Here is a 23,780-nt window from a genome sequence, read left to right on the forward strand (position 1 = left end):
TGCTGTGCACATTCCACACCACGCCTTGCTACTGCAGGACACATCCACAAACATTTTCTGCACTAAAATCTAAAACCCTGGCCAATTTGTCCCAAGAATTAGTGGATGGGTGAGGCAAGGACTAACCACCACCTCCACTTTATGCTTTTGCCCCTGGAATTTACTGGCACTAGAAGATATTCTTGAACATCCCTGTGCACACACCCCACCTTCACCAATCATGCATTTCCCAATTGAATCATGCTCTGATGGACAGTTGCACCCGAAGTCCACCAAGGCTGATGTGTGTCCCCTTGAATAATCACTGACGCGCGATACGTTCCTGCTCGATTGGTGGAGGCCTGTGGAGCATCAGGGATCAGTATTCCCGCTTCCATGAAAGAGTGCTGATCCTGACAATACCTGGCTTCCTGCTGCACCTGCATACCTGCCTGGACTCTGCCCTGGTCCTGGTGGGTATGGAAGGTTTTACCTGTGTAGAAGAGAGGGAGTTAGAAGGAGAGGTGAAGCAGCAGGGATGGAACAACAGGGAGGAAACTGGGTACAGGGGGCTGGTTTTTGGGCCCCTATACCTTCATAGGAGCTGGGTCTGGGGGATGAGTAGAAGAGAGAGGGAGAGAGCAAGGTAACAAGAGACACCAGGAAGAGTGATTGGTACTAGATGCACAATACCATTCATTTGGGGAACTGAGCGATGATCCATTCCACATCCTGCTTCTCTGCCATCAACCACCAGCAACAGGAGTCCTTCAGATGCTGTATGTAGCTGAAGAGACAGCCAATCTTGGGGAACTGCAGCAACCAAAAGCATCAGTGGTGATCCTTAGGTGTCCAGCTGATGCACTGCAAAACTGTCCTCTGAGGGAATACTCCAGCTGTGTCCATGGTAGCAGTTGCTGAGTGGCGAGCTGGGGTTCCCCCAATAGGTAGGTAAAAAAGCTGTTAATTTGAATGTAAAATTAGAGTCAGGTGTTTAAAATGGGATGACAGTCAGGTGTGAGTAAGAACCCTGTTTTATTTAAAGAACAGGATCCATCAAAGGCTGATCTTCCAACACACGTTTGTGGAAGTGTATCATGGCATGAACAAAGGAGATTTCTGAGGACCTCAGAAAAAAAGAGTAGTTGATGCTCATCAGGCTGGAAAAGGTTACAAAACCATCTCTAAAGTGTTTGAATTCCACCAAACCACAGCCAGACAAATTGTGTATAAATGGAGGAAATTCAACACCATTGTTACCTTCACCAGGAGTGGGGACCAACAAATATTAATCCAAGAGCAAGACATGTAATAGTCAATGAGGTCTCAGAGAAGCCACTTCTAAGCAACTAAAGACCTCTCTCACATTGGCTAATGCTAAAGTTCATGAGAACACTTTCAGGAGAACCCTGTGGTGTGCATGGCAGGGTTGAAAGGAGAAAGCCACTGCTCTCCAAAAAGAACATTGCTGCCCTTCTGCAGTTTGCTAAAGATCACATGGACAAGCCAGAAGGCTAATGGAAAAATGTTTTGTGGGTGGGTGAGATCAAAGTAGAACTTTTTGGTTTAAATGAGAAGCACTATGTTTGGAGAAAGGAAAACACAGCATTCCATCATAAGAACTTTATCTCATCTGTGAAACATGGTGGTGGTAGTATCATGGTTTGGACCTGTTTTGCTGCATCTGGGAAAGGACGACTTGTGATCACTTATGGAACAATGAATACTGAGTTAAACCAGTGAACCCGAAAGGAAAATGTCAGGATATCTGTCCATGAACTGAAGAGAAAGTGGGTCATGCAGCAAGATATTGACCCTAAACACACAAGTCATTCTAAATCCAAAATGTGCAGCACAACCGTAGTCAAAAACAAGCAAAAGGTCAGGCGAACAGCAAACAGAATGAACTAGATGAAACAAGACCGAATAAACCATAAATCAGTGAGCAAGGATAAATGGCTTGGTATTGTACAGACATGCAATACTTTGCATTTACCAATGACACATGAGGGGTTTAAATAATTAATGTAATCAACGCTAAAACAAAAACAACTATGAATAATAATGACATGTGACAGAGACAACTAATAATAAGACAGGGGCAGAGACAAGACATAAAGCGTACAAAACACACGTCTCTAAAATAAACAAACTCCCTGACAACCTGGAAGCATGCGCTGTTGCGCTATGGGCTGTTGAGCGTGCTGCTCACTCCAGTGCTCAGTGCGTGAGGAAATCTACTGTGAGGGGAAAAAAGTATTTGATCCCCTGCTGATTTTCTATGTTTGCCCACTGACAAAGAAATGATCGGTCTATAATTTTAGTGGTAGATTTATTTGAACAGTGAGAGGCAGAACAACAACAAAAAAATCCAGAAAAACGCATGTCAAAAATTTCCCTATGTTTCAGCGAAGCCAGAGGACAGACAGCAGCTTAGCAAAGTTGAGGATTATTAATTTCCTTTTACTTAATTCTGATCAGACAGAAGTACTTGTATTAGGACAACGTGTAGCTAGAAGTAATCTTTCTGATCTCACAGTAACTCTGGATGGACTTTCTGTTTCATCAAGTGCAGCAGTAAAAGACCTTGGAGTGATTATTGACTCCAGCCTATCATTTGATGCTCATGTAGATAATATTACTAGGATAGCTTTCTTTCATCTCAGAAATATTTCTATGATAAATATATTGTCACTACATGATGCGGAAATACTAGTTCATGCATTCCTCACCTCTAGACTAGATTTCTGTAATGTCTTACTGTCTGGATGTTCCAGTAGGAGCATAAACAAACTCCAGTTAGTCCAGAATGCAGTTGCTAGAATCCTCACTAGAACCAGAAGATACGACCACGTCACCCCGACCTTATCCACACTGCAATGGCTCCCAGTGAAATCTCGCATTGATTATAAAATACTATTATTAACCTATAAAGCACTAAATGATCTCACGCCACAGTATTTAAGCGACTTTTTGGTTTTCTATGATCCACTATGCCCACTTAGATCAAAAGATGCAGGCTATTTGACGGTACCTTGAATAGTGAAGGCTACAGCAGGGGGAAGAGCTTTCTCTTATAGAGCCCCACAGTTATGGAACAGTCTTCCAATTAGTGTTTGGGGCTCAGACACAGTCTCAGTGTTTAAGTCTAGGTTTAAAACGTATTTGTTTACTCAAGCCTACCCTGACTAGACTTTCTGTTACGCTAAACACAGTCCTAATAATCTTTTCTCTCCCTCTCTTTCCTCTGTCGAGCCACACACGATTTTATGGAGATACTAGAGATCCTGATTCTTTCTGCTCTCCGTACCTGCCTGATTTGTTTCGGACGTCCTACCTCTGGATGGAGCTCTCATCTTTTCAATTCCAGATTTCTGGGACTACAGCTGCTTCTAAGGCCAAAGAGACTCCATATAAACCATAATGAACTTTTTCACAATATCTGTTGTTACCCAGATTAAGATGGGTTCCCTTTTGAGTCTGGTTCCTCTTAAGGTTTCTTCTTCCTAAAATATCTTAGGGAGTTTTTCCTTGCCACCGTCGCCACCGGCTTGCTCAGTTGGGATAAATTCACACTTTTAATATCTGTATACCATGTTGATATTTTTGTAAAGCTGCTTTGAGACAATGTCAATTGTAAAAAGCGCTATACAAATAAAATTGAATTGAATAAAAGACAATTGTAGCATCTGTTAATTTTAACTGTAGGAGAAAGCTGTTTAATTTTTTAGCTTTTTTCCGTTATTTTCGTCTTCCTGGTTTAAAATCCCAGTCACAGGCAGTGACGTGGCAATGTACTATAGTACTTCGATGATGCGTCTGTGTCTCATAATTATTCATGATCCTGCATGTTCTTATCCCATGAGAAGATGCTGTCTCTTAATTATTCATGACAGCATGTGGTGATTTCCTACAGCTGTAGTAGATGAGAGAGGTTCTGATGGCTCGCAGGTGTTTGTTTCAATGGTGGAAGAGTTTGAGTGTGTTTATTCAGGAGAGCTATGAGAATTGAAGAAAGGTGGACTTCGGACTTGCTCATGAAAGCAGTTTGCTTCTACAGAGTGATGTGGTATTCAGTCACGAGGACTTTTCCAGCCCTTCAAATGAGTTATGTGTCTAATTTTAACCATGGCAGTTTTACTTGCCTCTTGAACTTTTTAAACCGCTTCAAGCTCCTTGGGCCATTGCGTGCAAAACTATACAACGAGAGTTCGCCTTGAAGGGAAGAGCCTTTGCCTTTTATTCGTGAAAAGCTGGAGCCTATTAGCTATCTAGCATTCCATCATTTCTCTCATCTGCGCTGCCTCCGGTCTTGTGTTCTTTTCCTCCATATTCAGGGCCTAATGATTCATGAGACATGTTTCTCCGAGAAGTTCATTATGTGCTTTTCAAAGGTAGTAAGAGGGTTACAATAAAGGAGGATGACATGTGCACTGGGAATATTAGCTGGGTTTTTCATCATGGAGTTAGTTTTAGGTTTGATATTCTCTGGATATTCACTTTCTCCTGCCCTTGTTCTATAGAGGCGACAGTCTTAGAGTCTTATTAGTTTTAATAAAATTCAATTATTATATATGGACACAAGACATTTACTCAAAAATACCAACACATATTAGAGCTGCATATTCACACCTGAGAATGTTCTGACCCGGTATCACAGCACAAGTTGCCTAAGGCATCATCTACCAATTCCACCCACTGAGTTAAAATGTTGACTGTGTCCACGTATGAATTAAAAGTGACATGAGTTTTAAGATACAAAAGTCATTTAAAACAATATTTTACATTCTAAAGGCTGTAGCAGGCTCACAATGAGATGCACCTCACCTAAATGTTATAATATAATTCACCTAAAGGTTTTTTTTCACATTCCAAAAGTTGTAGTAGGTTCCTAGTGGCCAGAGTGATGTACTACAGGTGATATTTTGCCTATACATGCATTTATACAAATACAGTACTCAATTATTTTAAAAGGTCAGGCATCTCATATTTGCCATGTGAACTAAAGGCATTAGATGGACATATGTGCCTCGACACTGCGACATGCCAGCACTGCTGGTTGCTTGGTATCATTCGACACCCACGCTATGTACATCGCTCACCTTGAAGAGTTTTCAGCGTCCAACAGTCAGCACCTAATGTGATGCCATGCATCTGGTCAAGTAATAGAACATTGAGTAAACCATTGCTTTTGCAAAGAAATTGCTGGACCTTGTGATCACTTGTGAACATAAAAAAGACAGATTCAAATTATACCTCGACAGGCAACCTTGATGTATCTCAAAATCACTTTGCTCTCTTGATCTGTCACTAAAACTTGAATAAGGGCCCCTTTCTTAATGAATTAACTACTGACTCTAACCTGGGCATGCTATTTCTCACTGAGACTTGGTAGACACCTCATGATTACATGCATTGTAACCTGCTTACACTTAATGGCTCAACACCTGTCTAAACCACATTCATCGGGAAAAGGGTCTTGCGGTTGTCTAACGTAACTCAATACCACTTCCAAGACTAAGACATTTGAGAACCTGGTTTTGTCGGTTGGCTTTCACTGAACCCTTATAATTATTGTAATTTATAGGTCACCTAAGCAGCAAATTTTCTTTTTCTCAGAACTCAGTTAACTATTAACTTTAACTTGTGCTGTGTCATGTTATGTCCTTCTGCTTGTAGACTATAACATCCATGCTGATACTGCCTGCTCTAACAGTACTCACTCAAAGTCTGTCTTGGGCTGTTTTGGTCTCTTTCAGAATGTTAATTTCCCAACTCACACTCATGGTTATACAATTCATCTGGTCTGTACATTTGGTTTGAATAATATTTCCAACTGTGGTATGGCTATTACTATATCTGACCACAAGCTTATTACTTTTAATTATTCATTAATCTGTCCAACAAAATGTACTGACAACACAACCATATCATATTGTAACATTAATGCTGTTGATCCCAATTTGTTTTTGCTTTGATTGCTTCCTCTGCTATTTCTGTTGTTTTCTATTTCACCTGTTAATCTATGATATTTGATGTGTGCCATTCTCTTATTGTGGATGCCTTAGACGAGCATGCTCCTATTAAGATTAGGTCTGTTCCCTCTTCCCATTCCTCTCCATGATTTAATGCTGAGCTTTGTGCTATAAAAGCAAAAGGCAGACAACTTGAACATTTTTTTTAGGAAGTAGGGTCTAACTGTCCATTACCTATTATTTTCGGAACATGTTGAGCATTATAAAACTAGCTTGAATACAGCTTGCTCTACTTATATCTCCTGCATCATCAAGAAAGCTAAGAATAAGCCTAAAACATTGTTTAGCATGGTTAACAAACTAGTGCAAGTACCCAACCACAGTACTGGCCAATCTGATGTCAGCATGTTACTCATTTCTGCTACTGTTCCAGTATCACTCAATACTGCTGCTGTTACTCCTACTTTAAAAAAAACAAAAAAAACAAATCTGGATCCAGCAGATTTTTCTAATTATCTGCCTATTTCAAATTGACCGTTCATCTCTAAATTCATGGAAAAGGTTGTTGCCACTCAGCTGCAAGCATTTCTAGCTCACAATAATCAGTTTGACATATTTCAGTCAGGTTTCCGCCTACATCACAGCAGTGAAACTGCCCTAGTAAAAGTAGTTAATGATCTTTTACCCTCTGGTGACTCCTGCAATCTTTCCATTCTCTTATTACTTGACCTCAGCTCAGATTTTGACACAGTCTGCCAACTATTACTCTCTTGCCTTCTGAGATTGGTATCTCTGCATTAGCTGCATTATCCTAGTTCTCATCCTATGGCAAGGATAGGCAGTACTACATCTCAATGCACAATCATAAATCCCCCACTGTCCCACTCAGACAGGGTGTTCCTCAGGGTTCAGTTCTTGGTCCATTTTTATTTATTATTTACATTATGCCTATTGGACAAATTATCCGTTGACACGGCTTTAACTATCATCACTACGCTGATGATATTCAAATATATACATCTTGCCGACCAGACTCTATTCACCAGACTGCCTCATTATCCTCATGTGTTAATGAATTGAAGGGCTGGTTAAAATCCAACTTTCCCAGGTTGAGCAAAACTGAGATAATTATTACTGGCCTCTCAACTCTAACAAGAAATTTAATTGTCCCCAGTTTTCACATTGATGATACTACAATTTTACCATCTCCGCAATCAAAAACTTTGATGATTCTAAGGGATGACTAGGGGGCTCAGCAGAATTTTGGCATTTAAATGGCCACAACAATCTATTTAGAAGCAGGTTATAATGAATGCCCTCAGACTGTTCCAAGTTCATGTGTATGTCCCCTTGAGACATTCACAGATTATTCAGAAATGTGGTACTTCACAGTTATGAGTAGTTACATGCATCAGGTAGATAGTAGATTACTCCTTCCTACATTTGAGTTGCTCTCTCCCTATATTCCCACTCGCTCACTCAGATATTCTGGGTGTGAATTTCTCCTTGTTCCCATATTTCACCTTTTGTCAATGGGTGGCAGATATTTTTCTGTTGTGGCACCTAAACTATGGAACTCACAACCCCTGGCAATTCAGACAACTACCTCTATCTTTGAATTCAAACTCAGCTCAAAACCCATTTGTTCACCCAATATTACCAGTCATATTGTGTATCTGCTTCATGTACTACTCATTGTGTTTGTCTGTTTATACTGCTTACCCTTTCTGTGCTGTCTACATGATGCAAAGTATCTGGCCCTTGTTATGGATTTGAATGTTGTAAGATTTATTATAACTATGCACTAGCATTGCTTCTTGTTCTGGACTGTGCAAATGTCCACTGTCCATATGACCCATATATTAGACTGTTTTACTGTATTGCTATTATCTTTTATTGTGAAGTGTTCTTGAGCTCTGGAAAGGCACTATACAAATTGAACATAATAATAATAATAATAATAATAATAATAATAATAATAATAATAATAATAACAATAATAATAATTATTATTATAATTATAATTATAATATCTCATTGTTAGCCTGCTACAGCCTTTAGAATGTAAAATTTGTGTTTTTAAATTACTTCTCTAATGTCATTTTACTTAAGGTGTGGACAATGTCGATGTCATCGGGTCGGCTCTAGGCATGGTCATGGGCAGGGGTGGTCTGAGCCCACCAAAACGTCTGCCTCTCCCACTCAATCAGAACTTAGGCAAAGACAACATTTCTTTAATGATTTGTGTATTGGTTGAAAGCAATCAAAGGTGTGCTGTTTGTTGAGAAGTTTTAGGAAAGGCTGTAGACTGCCACAACCAATCACAAAATAACACCAGAAAACTGCAATATTTGTCTATGTTTTTATTGGCTGAAAGCAATGGTGCATTCTACACTCACGAGGTGGCTTCAGTCTGTCCACCTTCTCTGATACTGCGTCAGAACATTCTCAGGTGTAGATATGCAGCTTTAATACGCATGGGATTTTTGAATAAAAGTTTTATGTCCATATATAATAAATAAATTTTATTCAAACGAATGGTGGTATTGATATCTGTGTAAGATTATAGAACAAGAGCAGGGGAAAGTGAATATCCAGCGAATTTGTGAACCTAAAACTAATTTTCGTGGACATGTCATCCTCCCTTACTGTAACCTTCTTACTGCCTTTGAAAAGCACAAAATTAACTTCTTGGAGCAAAGCAACATGTTTGACGAAGACACTGATGGATTCTGGACGTTTTTCAGTTAGTTAAATTAAGATAAGATAAGATAAGATAAGATAAGATAAGATGAGATAAGATCAGATAATACTTTATTAATCGCAGACAGAGAAATTTGTGTGTGTGTATATATATATATATATATATATATATATATATATATATATATATATATATATATATATATATATATATATATATATATATATATAATATTGTCACGACGGGCAGAGAGCCGGCGCACACAAGAGGGAAATGGCTCCTTCTCCAACTGCCGCACCGGCACGACGTGGGCAGCTTCCTGCCGAACATTCCGCCAGCCGGAAGGACCGCCGCGGCAGGGCGGGACTGACGCGACTCCGGCCAGCGATTGGCGGACCCAACGGGGAAATTCCACCACTCAGGCGACGGCGGAAGAGGATAAAAGGGCGCGCTTCCGGCCGGGAAGGAGAAGAGAATATCGTAGCGTCAAGACGGACTCCGTGCGTGTTTGCAGCGACATAGTGACTCGCAATCTTCGATCACGACGGTAACCTCACGCCCCACGCTAATCTCTCTCTCTCTCTCTCTCTCTCTCTCTCTCTCTCTCTCTCTCTCTCTCTCTCTCTATCCCTCCCTCTCTACAGGAGTTGCAAACGCGGACGAGATCGCCGAGTGGTGAGAGTCACACTTACAGAGAACGCCGGCCCGGGAAAACCCCCGCCCCGTCTCGGGAGTCCCGCCTCCGCCACGAGTAGACTCCGCCGGCCGTCGCGCCTCCACAAAACCTCGCACTCATCCCCTTATAACCCACTCACCTCACCCTTGCAACAATAAATCACTGCTTTTGGAACATTCTTCTGCCTCCTGTGGGTCTGTGCGCCGCCCTTCCCCGGGCTAATCCCTCACTATATATATATATATATATATATATATATATATATATATATATATATATATATATATATATATATATATATATATATATATATATATATATATATAATGTATATATGTATATGAGCAAACTATCTAATGTACGTATGAACAATATAAACAACAAACAAATGTACAGTCATACTATGAATATAGCCCATATACACATCGCATACATACAGTATACACAATACTATGTACATATAGTAGCTGTACAGAATACCCAGTATAAACATATAACAATAACTATGAAATAATCAAATGTAAACAATAAAAATATTATGAAAATTATATTATAAAATATTATAAAAAAAATATAATATGGTACCCATATTACAACAGTATATTACAACATATATGTAGTGTGGTAAAGTAAAGTCAAGAGAGAGGGTGGATAGGTGTTGTACGGTCTGATGGCTGTCAGCACAAAGGAACACCTGAAGCATTCCATCTTGCACCTGGGGGGGTGAGCCTGTGGCTGAAGGTGCTCTCCATCTGCTGCAGTGTATAAGAGGGGCTTCCCAGAGTGGATCTGAGTTTGTCTCACATTCTCTTCTCCACAAGTGCCTCCAGATTGTCCAGTTTTTGACCAACAACAGAAGTGGCCTTCTTCACCATCTTGTTGAGTCTGTCAGCCTCCGCAGCCTTAATTCCACCTCCCCAGCACGTCACAGCAAAGAACAGGGCACCACAGACTGATAGAACATCTACAGTAGCTTGCTGCTCACATCAAAGGACCTGAGGCTCTTTAGAAAAAACAGTCTGCTTTGTCCCTTCCGGTAGAGAGTTTCAGTGTTTTCCGAGCAGTCCAGCTTGCTGTTAATGTACACTCCCAGGAACTTGTACGAATCCACCATCTCTATTTTCTCCCCCTGGATGGTAATCCGTGCCGGGGAATTTCTGTTCCAGCGGAAGTCCACTATTGGCTCTTTGGTCTTGCCGATATTTAGGTGAAGGTGGTTATTCTCAGACCATCTGATGAAGCTCTCCACCACACCTACGTACCCCTCCTCATTATCTTCACTGATGCAGCCCATGATAGAGGAGTCGTCAGAGAATTTCTGTAGGTGGCAAGTCCCAGAGTTGAAGCTAAAGTCAGATGTGTGTATGGTGAATAGAAAAGGTAAAAGTACAGTTCTTTCAGGTGCACCAGTGTTGCACATCACTACATCTGACAGACTGCCCTGCAGTTGCATGTACTGTGGTTTGCTGGTGAGATAGTCAGTGATCCAGGCCATGTCATGGTCTACTCGACCATGTCCAGTTGTGCAGATGGTGTTAAATGCACTGGAGGTCTTCCAGACTTGTGGCAACGTTTTTCAGCCTTAGGGAAAGATTTAAAAGGTGTTGAAACACATTTGCAAGCTGTGTGGAGCAACCTTGAGCAGCCTGGGGCTAATGTTGTCTGGGCCCATAGATATGTTGATTCGGAGCTTTGGATAGCTCCCATTTCACTTGGCTGGATGTTATGAATGGGCTGTTGGAGGGGGAGGGGTAGTTGACGTGCCTGTGGCTGTGATGCTTCCTTTATTGTCTTGGAAGACTGTTCTTTTGAGCTCTCAGGGGTGGGGGCCACGTCAAATCTGTTGAAAAACTGGTTCAGCTCATTTGTATGTTCCAGGCTCCCCTCCTAGGTTTTTAAAGCCAAGTAATCCTGTTCATCCCCACCCATACCTCTTTAGCACTATTTCAATTTAGCTTGCCCTCTAGCCTCTCACGGAAGCTGTTTTTGGCTTTCCTCAGCTCCATTTGGACCAACCTGTCCTCCTCATTGTCTCCTGCCACGAATGCTCTCTTTTTTCTGTTTGGGAGGACTTTAATGTTTTTGTTGATCCATGGCTTATTTGAAATATAGAGGACCTTCTTTGTGGGTACAACGCTGTCCTCACAGAAACGTATGTAATCCGTAATAAAATGGGAGAGGCCCTCAATGTCCTCCGCGTGGTCATCTGGCAACAGGTTTCAGTCTGTGGTTTGGAAACAGACTTGGTGGTGACGGGCTGCTGTCTGACTATAGGCTTATACACTGGTACAAGGTAGATCATTGTTGAGGAGTTAATGACACAAGCATGTGCCGCCACTGCCGATGGTAGAATGTACACAGTCACAACAGTGGCGTGAGAGAATTCCCTGGGCAAGTAGTATGGTCTCAGCCCCACAGCCTGTAGCTCTAGATCTGGAGTACAGATGCTCTCTTTCACTTTTATGTGTCCAGCGTTACACCATTTTGAGCTAACAAAGATGGCTATATCTCCTACCTTCTTCTTATTGTCTGTTTTCCTCTGTCTGCTTGCACTAGTGTGAAGGCAGCTAGCTCAACCGAAGAGTCAGTAATGTTCCCAGTTATGTCTCCATGAAACACAACAAACTGGCAACAAACTCATGAGTGCTGCATTCTCATCTGATTTGTTGGTCAGCGATTTTGCATTCCTCATAACAAATAATGGAAGACAAGGTTTGAGTGTCCTGGTACACATATAAACAATAAAAAACAGAATTATAGAAGGTGAAAAAAAGTTAAGGACAGTTAAATCCTGCAGGAGCTGCTGTGACTGGCTGCCGTTCACATCCGCGCCTTAATACATTTTTTTTATACATCACACTCGGATTATGCGGGCATGCCACAAATACAAAATACTCCATCTACGCTCTGAGGCCTGCCGCACTAATCAAATACATGTATTGTTATCCCCCTGTGCATTGCTTATCTGTATGTTGTGTCTTAGGTGAACAACCGTTCTTACAGTCCACCAGCCCAGTGAATTCTCAATAAGATTACATATTACTCATACTAGGTCTCCCTCTTGTTTATTTATTGTGTTTTTCATATACAACAAAACACATCTTTGCTTTATAACAATGCTTTACATACTCATAAGTTGTTGTGTTTTTTTTTTTTTTTTTTGCAAAGTACATGTGTGGAAAACTTTATGTATGTAAACTGAACAATGGAATCCACATTGATATTGAAATAAAATGAAATACATTTAAAAACAAAATGCACCTCCCGTTTTATTTCACCCTACAATAGTAAATATTTCAAGACAATAACAAAGGAAATGTATTTTGATAAGTCTTCAGTTTTAACATTTAATGCCCATTAACTAATGTCATTTTTTTAATTAAAATAATGTTGTCAGATTCTATGTAATTTCCTTAGTGTGGCATAAAAATAGCTTTTAATTGTACTAGTAATGTTAACACACAATCTGTCCATGAACTAATATGGCAAATGTGAAATCTGTTCTCATTATAGAAATTTCACAAAATCACAAAAGTTTATTATTACAAAATCATTGCTATTTCAGCCAATTAAAATCACACTGTATTTTATAACATCTGACTTTGTGATATGCAGTCCTGATGAGGTTCACGTTAAGAATAGAATTTTACATACAAAATAACATTCTGGACTTTATTTGTTTATTTATTTTTAATTTCAGCATTAAAGTCTAAATAAGTACTATTTCACTTTTTCTGGCCTTTGTATAATAATAATAATAATAATATTTCAAAGCAAAACAATCTACACCTAAAAATAAATCTCAGCCCTCTTCTTCCATGAAATCAGCCTCTTGATGCTTTTCAAAATCTCCTGCAGTTTTAATCCATATATTATGGGATTGAATAAAGGAGGAATTAATAAATATTCAACTGACAGGATTATGGCAATAATGTGGGGAATTTGATTTGATTCTAGTCTGTTATTTATCATTTCAAAACACATGTTAACAGAAAAATTTATGAAAATGATCAGATGTGGTAAACAGGTCTGCAGAGCTTTTCTTCTGAAATCTTTCGAATTCTTTAAACACACAGCAAGTATCCTCATGTACGAGTAGATTATGAAGATCACTGGAGGAAATATAGCAATGCTGAAAATAGCAAGTCCAAAAAGGTTAATAACAGATGTTCCTGTACAACTTAATTTGACAATCGAGTGAGCATCACAGTATATTCTATTCATTTTAAATTTACACAGTGGGAGTTGGGATAGTAGTACGTATCCTATACCAACTGCACAACAAGGTAAAAACCATGAAAAACATATGAGCTTTCTGACAGTGGACATTTTTACCATATTTGAATAATGTAAAGGTTTACAGATAGACACATATCGGTCATAGGCCATAGCTGATAGCAGCATGAATTCTGATGCAGCATATGTATAAACACAAAAAGCCTGAAATAAACAGCCGTGGTAAGAACTGACTTGTTTTTCAGAAAGTAAATCAATGAGCAGTTTAGGATAAAGAGCAGTCGCTCCAAAGAGAGCATTACAAAGTAAAGCAGCAATGAAAATGTACATGGGCTCATGGAGACGTTTGTTCATGAATATGACAAAAATTACAGCAGTATTAAATACAATGATTGATATGTACACTGTGAGAGTAATTAAGAAATAAAAATATCTGTAAGTCTGTAAATCCACATGTCCATTAAGTGTTAAATATGTAAGATTAGTAAAATCCATCAATTACAAACAAAATCCATCATAGTTTAGATGAAGAAATTTTACAACTGTGGTGAGAAAACGTTCAGTACATATTTATACTATCTCGTCTGGCCACATATTCCTTAGTGACTTTCTGCCAGTAACTTGCATAAAAGTCCCACCCTCTTTCCTGACTACTACTAGTACTACTACTATTAATAATAATAATAATAATAATAATAATAACAATAATAATAATAATAACAATAATAACTATATCTACAAGCAGCAATACCAGGGTCAAGCTAATTATGGGTACCATGAGCAGCAAAAGAAGCTTTGTGACATGTTTTTGGTTAGAGTCCAATGAACAGTGTATGAGGAGCTAGAAAAAGTAAACTGTCAGTGATTAAAAAAAATATTTTAAATATAGCTAAAAATAGCTACTTCTTAGAAATTTTGTCCACTATGTGATGCGGTTCTAACACCGCTCAGGTAGGATCTGGACATGATGGTTGACATGCAGGAAAATGTTCCAGTGGCTTTTTTGGCTTTCTCCTGACCAGTAGAGGGCAGTGTCCCAAATCTCTGCAGGTGACCTCAGGGCCTAATGATGATGACACCTACCAAATTTCACTCAAAGTGTTGCAGAGATATAGCGTCAAGTTCAGTTTTGAACATTCTTCAAATTTGTTGAAGCACCATTTGAAAATGGTATAGTTTATTAAAATTCTGAATCAGATGTCCAGAAGCTATTAGCATTTTTATAAATAGCATTACAATTTTTGACCAAGGTTGCATTGACCTTCAGAGTATCGTGCCAAAGACACATACCAAGTTTCGTAATGATACGCCAAATCTTTCATAAAATACAGCATTTTAAGGCTAAATTAAAAATGGCCGACATCCAAAATGGTCGCCAAAGTACTTTTTCATATCATTGGACTCGGTATGCCCCCCTGAACCTAATGATACCAATTTAATGATTTTATGACAAATTTTTCAAAGGTTGTAACCAAAAATGTGTTTTTTCATATCTCATCAGCACTAGGGGGCACTGTTCCAAAACGAAGCAGGCACCCTCAAGTCATGATGGCTATGACAAAATAAAGTTTGGTAATGCTAAAGCATTATCGAGATGTAATGTCCATTTTGGCATGCTCGCCATTGAATTTGTTGAAGTGCCATTTGAAAATGGTATGGTTTTACAAAATTCTGTAATTTTTTTTGTTATGGCTTCCTGTATGGCAGTGGCTACTCCAGCTCTCAATAACAATGTGTTAAATATATTGTTTACAATATATTTATACAATATAATGACAATTCAGCATGTGGAATCACGTGGGCCGGGAATTGAACCACCAACCCTACGATTAGTGGACAACCCACTCTACCATCTGAGCCACAGCTCAATCTATCTGTTATGCTAATTCCAGCATACAGACCTTTGCTAACTAGAAGCATCATCTGTGAAGCAGATAAGGACTTCAGGACTGTTTTGAATGGATGGACTCGAATATGTTTAGTGAGGCTGCCACTGTTAATCAACACATCAATCTAGGGGGTTATGCTGAGTCTATGATGGGATTCATATTAAAATAGATAATTTTGTGACAGTGTCTAATTTTAATTAACTTAAAATAGATTTTTGAAATGTAATGTCAAACTGTCTTGAATAGCTTCCTATTACAAGCCACAATATTCCATGGCTATGTGTTGTGTATGTTAAGTATGTGCAAGCCGGGTCGTTCCAATCTCCAGTCCTCGTGTTTCTGTCCTGCCTTAGATGCTGCTTCATCAGCCTTCTGTACGGCTTCCGTCACAAAGATTTTATTGATGCTTTTAATAATGACACTGTGGAGCTGGTTGAAGTTTTTAATAATACTTGCTCTCTTACCTTAGACACTATCACTCTTCTCAAGTCCAGGAGAGTTAAAAAGAAAGATACTCTTCAGCCGTGGCTTAATGACTGTACCCATGCTCTTAGCCAAGTGTGCAGGAAAATGCAGCGAAAGTGGAAGAAAGATAAACTGCATGTCTTTTGTTTAATAATATTTTTTTACATACTCTGCTCTCATGGATATCAAACAAGTGCAACACAACACAAGTTTATAAAAATATATATTTGTTAAATACAGATGTGCAACAATTATTGACACACCTATGAATTCATATGAGAAAAATATATTTGAAGTACATACCCACTGGTATTTAAAAAAAAAAATAGTACACCTGGGTGACTAGGAACAGGAAATTGTTCAACCCTGACTTCCTGTTTCACAGGGGTATAAATATGAGGTAACACATAGGCCAAATTCGCTTAGTCATTCCAAACAATGGGTAAGACCAAGGAATATAGCTGTGATGTGCAACAAAAGGTTGTTGAGCTTCACAAAATGGGAAGTGTCTATAAGAAAATAGCACAAGCATTAAAATGCCCATTCACACCATCAGGGCAATAATAAAGAAGTTCCAGTCAACTGAAAATGTTATGAATCAACCTGGATTTGGACGTGTGTCTATATTGTGTCAACGCACTGTGAAGAGGATGTTTCAAGTTGCCAAAAATCTCCAAGGATCACAACTAGAAAATTGCAGAAGTTATTTGTGTCTTGGAGGCAGAAAGTCTCCAAAACTACAATCCGAAGTCACCTAGTTTGGAAGGTTTAAAAAAAAGCCCCTACTCTCAGCCATAAACAAACTCAAGCGTCTTCAGTTTGCCAAACACTACTGAAACTTCAAATGGGTTTGGGTTCTATGGTCTGATGAAACCAAAATAGAGCTTTTGGGTAATAAACACCAGAGGTGGTTTTGGAGCACACAGAGAGGTAGCCATATGGAAAAGTATCTCATTCCCACGGTTAAATATGGTAGTGGATCTTTAATGTTTTGGGGCTGTTTTTCTGCCAGAGGACCTGGACATTTTGTTAGGATACATGGCATCATGGACTCTATCAAATGTCAACAGATATTAAATGAAAACCTGACTGCCTCTGCCAGAAAGCTTCAAATGGGCCATGGTTGGATCTTCCAGTAGGACAATGATCCAAAACGTACATCAAAAGCAACACAAAAATGGTTTACTGACCACAAAATCAAGGTCCTGCCATGGCCATCCCAGTCCCTTGACCTGAAACCATAGAAAACCTGTGGGGTGAACTGAAGAGGAGAGTCCACCAGCATGGACCTCGAAATTTGAAGGATCTGGAGAGATTCTGTATGGAGGAATGGTCTCAGATTCCTTCCCATGTATTCTCGAAACTCATAAGGCATTATAAGAGAAGACTTAGAGCTGTTATCTTGGCAAAGGGAGCTAGCACACAGTATTGGCTAAAAGGGTGCCAATAACCGTTGAGATTTTTTGATAAACCTGTGTTATTTTGCAACTGTTTGATATCCATGAGAGCAGAGTATTTTTGTGAATTTTTTTAACAAAAGATCAAAAGGGCAAACAATAAAGACAATTTTTCACAGCCTTCTTTGCTCATATTTACCAAGGGTGTCAATATTCATGGAGGGCACTGTGTGTGTGTGTGTGTGTGTGTGTGTGTGTGTGTGTGTGTGTGTGTGTGTGTGTGTGTGAGTGTGTGTGTCTGTGTATTTATTTACTTATTTATCATAATGCACTTTACACATTTTATTTACATTTATTCATTTAGCAGACGCTTTTATCCAAAGCGACCTACAAATTAGAAAATACAACCAAAACGATATATCAAGCAGAGAACAATACAAGTAGTGCTACCATACAAGATCTTTAATTGAGTTCCAGAAGAAGCAAACGCACAGACTAGAGGTGTAAGTGCCAGAGTAATTTTTTTTTTTTTATGGGTTGGTTCGATGTTCATGAAAGAGGTGGATCTTTAGTTGTTTTTTGAAGCTGGTGACAGATTCTACGGTCCAGACTGAGGTTGGAAGTTCATTCCACCACCCAGGAACAGTTAGTTTGAATGTTCTTGAAAGGGACCTTGAGCCACGCTGAGTGGGTACTACTAAGCATTGGTCATTGATTGATCGCAGATTGCAAGACGGAAAGTAAGCCTTCAGGACAGAGTGGGGTAGGAGGGTGCTGTTCCAGACAAGGTATTGAAGGTGAGCATCAGGGCCTTGAATTTCATGCAGGCAGCTACAGGAAGCCAGTGGAGGGAGATGAAGAGGGGTGTGACATGGGTTCAGTTGTTGAGGTGTGGCCTGTAAAGGTCAAGTTGTCATCAATGAATCGCCCAAGGTTCCTGGCTGTCCTGGTTGGTTTGAGTGTGGTTGAGCCGAGCTGTACAGTGAGGTTGTGGTTGATTGAGGGAAAGGCTGGGATGATGAGAAGCTCAGATTTTGCCAGGTTGAGCTTAAGGTGGTGTTCCCTCATCCAGACCGAGATGTCCGACAGGCAAGCAGAGATTCGTACAGAGACAGATGGATCGTCAGGCTGGAAGGGTTAGGGTATCAGCATAGCAATGGTATGAGAAGCCATGAGACTCAATCACCTGCCCCAGAGATGTAGTGTAGATAGAACCTATGGGGTTGTATCTTTATTTAATACATTTAAGTTTTGTATTTGTAATTACTTTTATGATTTCTATTTAATTCAATTGTTTAAAAAAATCATTTGTAAAGCAACTTGAATTGTCTTGTCTATAAAATGTGCTATATAAATAAACTTGCATTGCCTATGTCATGGTTGGATTTTAGACTGGGCCGTAATGCACTACTTCATGTAAATTCATTCATCAGCTGTAAATGCTCATCTGATAACTAACAAACCTGTTTAACATATGCACTAACATACGCACAAACCAGCACAAACAAACGAGACTATTTGAGGTGAATTTGGAGTAGGGGGGCCTGGTGATGTCATCACCTATCATTTAATGTCTAATATTTTAAAAACTGAAGCAGCACAAACAAAACTTTTAGTGCCATAAACAGCATAAACGGAGCAAAAACAAATGAGACTAGTTGGGGTGAATTTGGAGCATGTGGGGGGGCTGAGTGACCCCAGAATGAACTATAAATATTTTTTTTTATATCTCCAAAACCGAAGCAACACAAACAAAAATATTTACGGCATAAACCAGCACAAACGGAGCCCAAACAATTGAGACTATTTTGCCGAAGTTTTGCATTGGGTTGGGGGCCAACTTCAAACAGGTCCAATGAGGTGGTCTCACCAGCTGAACACTCGTCTGAGGTCAATGTGGCGACCTCAGCTCCAGAGCCCCAGTTTGAGGTCAGCATGTCGACCTCCTCCTCAGAGCTTCAGCACGAGACCCATGAGGTTGTCTCATCTCCAGAGCTCCAGCATAAAGTCAAGTTCCTGCTAGAGGTCAACGAGACAACTTCCCAAGCCATGTTCCTCCCGAGATCCACAAGACGGCCTCCCAAAACATGTTCACACTGAGTCAGCTGACATGGACAACTAAGTTATGCTCATGCATGAGATGACACAGCCCACCAAGCTCAGTATACATCTGATCTATTGCCTGTTTTTTCACCAAGCTATTGTCTCATGTTTTGGATTTTTCTGCCTGCCTCTCTTTAATAAAACTCTTATCTGCATTTGCATCCATCCTAACCTCCATTACATTCAGTTATGTGACAGCTATTCACATGAAAATTTCACCAGACATCACTATTAACTCAAGAAATCCAGAAATATAAAGAATTCACAACATTAAAGTCCATAAATAAATATATGTAATAAAGTAGAATGACACAGGAAAAATGGATAAAGTAAAAGCAGGTCTCCAAGGCAGGGTAAGGCAAGAACCCAGCTGAAATCTGTAAGGAATTAGAAAGTAATTATACCACCTATCTGTGCAAATTAATGTCAGCTGGGTTAATAAATTGGTGGTGTATAAAAAGGCTTTTCGTTACCAAGGTGTCACACAAGAAACATCTCATGATGGGTAAAAGCAAAGAGCTCTCCCAAGACATTTACAACTTTATTGTTGTGAAACATATTGATGGAATTGGATACAGACATATTTCAAAACTTCTGAATCTTCTAGTAAGCACCATTGGGGCCATTATCCACAAAAGGAATCAACATCACTCCATCATCAACCGGCCACGCACAGGAGCTTCTCGCAAGATTTCTGACCATGGAATCAGAAGAATAGTCAGAAGAGTAGCCTAAGAGCCAAGGATCACTTGGAAGGAGCTCCAGAAACACTTGGAGGCAGCAAGTACCATCGTCACAGAGAAAAGAATAGGCAATGCACTCCACTGCTCATGCTCACCGCACAAGACTCCATTACTAAAGCAAAGGCATGTCAAAGCTTGTTTAAAGTTTGCTACAACTCTTGTGGACAAGCCTATGAAATACTGGGAGAGTGTAGTCTGGTCAGACGAGAGCAAAATTTTACTTTTCGACTGTCGTACTACATACCATGTTTGGAGAAGAAATGGAACTGCACATCATCCTAAAAACACTACACCAACAGTGAAGTTTGGAGGTGGAAGTATCATGGCATGGGGTTGTTTTTCATCACATGGTACGTGCAGACTTCATATAATTGAAGGAATGATGAATGGAGCCCTTTACCGGGAGATTCTTGATGAGAAGATGAGACGTGGGTGGACCTTCCAGCAGGACAATGATCCAAAACATACAGCAATGGAAACTCAATTGGTTTCAGAGGGGGGAAAAATCAAGGTGTTAGAATGCTCCAGTCAATCACCTGACTTGAATCCAATTGAACAAGATTTAAAGACAATATGTTTAGAAGAATGGCCCAAAATCACACCTGAATACTGCGACCCATTAATTTCTTCATTCAGGAAGCATCTTGAAGCTGTCATTACAAACAAAGGCTTCTCCACTAAGTATTAAATACATTTCAGTTACCGTGTTCAATACGTTTTCACCATGTCATTCCTCTTTATTACACATAGCTTCATTTATGGGCTTTATTGTTTGTTTTTCATATATATATATATATATATATATATATATATATATATATATATATATATATATATATATATATATATATATATATATATATATATATATATATATATTTGTGGATCTCTTGAGTTAATACTGATGTCTGGTGAAATTTACATGTGAATAGTCTCATTGGAAATATATTTACTGAAAAAAATGTTGATGCGTTCAATACTTATTCTGCCCACTGTATATATACTGTACATATTTTTTAAATGTGATGCTGCATGTGTTTCTCATTATGAACTAAATTCTGCATGACTATATAGATTCATAGATTTTAGCATTACATTCAAAATGAGAAAAGTTTTATTTTTTCTGCTGTTTATATTGCAAAGTATGTAACACATAAATATCAGTCTACCACCAATTTTTCAATTCAATTACCATTACATTGTTAAAGTGGCATTTCTAATAATAATAATAATAATAATAATAATAATAACAATAAACACAAAACATATTCTATCTAAAAATAATCCCCAGTCCTCCTTTTCCATGAAATCAATCTCTTGATGCTTTTCAAAATCTCCTGCAGTTTTAATCCATATATTATGGGATTGAATAAAGGTGGAATGAGTAAATATTCAACTGACAGGATCATGGCAATAATGTGGGGAATTTGATTTGATTCTAGTCTGTTATTTATAATTTCAAAACAACTGTTGACAGAAAAATTGATGAAAATGAGCAGATGTGGTAAACAGGTCTGTAGAGCTTTTCTTCTGAAATCTTTAGAATTCTTTAAACACACAGTGAGTATCCTGATATATGAGAAGAATATGAAGGTCACTGGAGGAAATACAGCAATGCTGAAAATAAAAAGTCCATATGAGTTGTTTGTAGATATTTCTTTACAACTTAATTTAAGAACTGAGTAATTATCACAGTATATTCTGTTCATTTTAAATTTACATAACTGAAGCTGATATGTTAATATCAATGCCACACCAAGTTCACAACAAGGCAAAAACCATGATAAAAATATTAACTTTTTCACAGTAGACATTTTTACAATAGTTGTATAATGTAATGGTTTACAGATGGACACATATCTGTCATAAGCCATAGCTGATAACAATACAAACTCTGAACAAGCATACCAATAAACAAAAAACCCCTGAAATAAACAGCCATGGTAAGAACTGACTTGTTTTTCAGAAAGTAAATCCATGAGCAGTTTAGGATAAAGAGCAGTCGCTCCACAGAGAGCATTACAAAGCAAAGCAGCAATGAAAATGTACATGGGCTGATGGAGATGTTTGTTCATGACTATGACAAAAATTACAACAGTATTAAATACAATGATAGATACATACACAGTAAGAGTAATTAAAAAATAAACATATCTGTAATTCTGTAAATCCACATGTCCATCAAGTGTTAAATATGTAAGATTAGTGGCATCCATTTATTTCTACAAAAGAAGAAATAAATCCATCATAATTTAGATGAATATATTTTACAACTGTGGTGAGAAAGAGCTCAGTGCACATTTATACTATCTCTTCTGGACACTTATTCCTTAGTGACTTTCTGACAGTCACTAACAAAAGTTCCACCCTTTTTCCTGACTACTACTACTACTACTACTACTACTACTACTAATAATAATAATAATAATAATAATAGTAATAACAACAACAATAATAATTATAATAATCATTATTATTATTACTATTATTTTTTTCCCCCTACAGAGCAAGCCAGAGGCATTGGTGGTGAGAAACAATGTCTGGGTTACCCTGTTCCTGTCTGGGTTATGAATGTAACCCTGTTCCCTGAGAAGGGAACGAGACATTGCATGAGCTTCACGGTGTGGGAACGCACTCTTGCACAACCGATATCTGAAGTATTTGTAAAATCATGCCTATTCATAGGCCTGATGTGGTCAGGTGACATTGCATTTCGCGCATCGCGTGACTATAAAACGACACCTGTAAACCATGTCAGCCACCTCTATTGTCTGAAGTGAAGACATGATTCACAGACATGCCTCAGTATAACAAAGCTATGCAATGTCTCATTCCCGTCTCAGGGAACAGGGTTACATGCTTTACCCGGACGTTCCCTTTCAAAGGGAACTCAAAGTTGCGTGAGCTTCACAATGTGGGAATGAGAATACTCACTCTATCAAGATCCAACCCGGGGGTCACTGCAAGACACTTGAGCCCAGGGTGGAATGCATGTCCAGACTGAAATAACAAATGAATGTGTGTGGCATAGACCACCCTGCCCCAGCACACACATCCTGTAAGGGTACCCCTTTGGATAAAGCCTACGAGGAGGCACCCCCCTAGTGGAATGGCCCGTTATGCCCAGAGGCATAGTGAGACCGCATACCTCATAAGCAATAGAGATTGCTTCCACTATCCAATTAGATATGTACTGCTTCAACACAGCATTGCCTCTACTGTCACTGCCAAAGCAGACCAGAAACTGCTCCAACTTATGCCACTGGCCGGAGTGGTGGATGTAAGCACAGAGAGCCCTTACTGGACACAGTAGGTGCAATTTTTCTTGCTCTGTTATGAGGAACGGAGGAGTGCAGAAATCCTGCAACATTACTGTCTGGGCAGCAGTCTTAGGCACTTTAGTAATATAATCTGGCCTAGGATATAGGCAGGCCTTGGCTAATCCAAAGGCAAAGTCAAGGCAGGAAGGGAAAACAGACAGAGCTACCTTTAGAGTGAGAAGCTTCTCTAAGCCGGACTTTAATGACTCAAATGGGGCCCCTGAGAGATCTTCGAGGAGTGAGGGTGAACCACATTGTGTGGATGGAGCCTCCAATCGCTGGGCCTCATCCCC

The 23,780-nt window shown here is 39.2% G+C and overlaps 1 protein-coding gene across 1 annotated transcript; it reads right to left on the bottom strand.

Moving 5' to 3' along the window:
• Nucleotides 1-21,441: 21,441 nt before the first annotated feature.
• Nucleotides 21,442-22,537, bottom strand: LOC108256844 (putative gustatory receptor clone PTE01). The gene has a single exon (XM_053675219.1). It carries the CDS (start codon nucleotides 22,381-22,383, stop codon nucleotides 21,442-21,444), a length of 942 nt encoding a protein of 313 aa, XP_053531194.1. The 5' UTR covers nucleotides 22,384-22,537.
• Nucleotides 22,538-23,780: the final 1,243 nt, after the last annotated feature.

The sequence above is a fragment of the Ictalurus punctatus genome, chromosome 24 (genome assembly GCF_001660625.3).
Source record: "Ictalurus punctatus breed USDA103 chromosome 24, Coco_2.0, whole genome shotgun sequence".
In the NCBI taxonomy this organism is placed as follows: domain Eukaryota; kingdom Metazoa; phylum Chordata; class Actinopteri; order Siluriformes; family Ictaluridae; genus Ictalurus; species Ictalurus punctatus.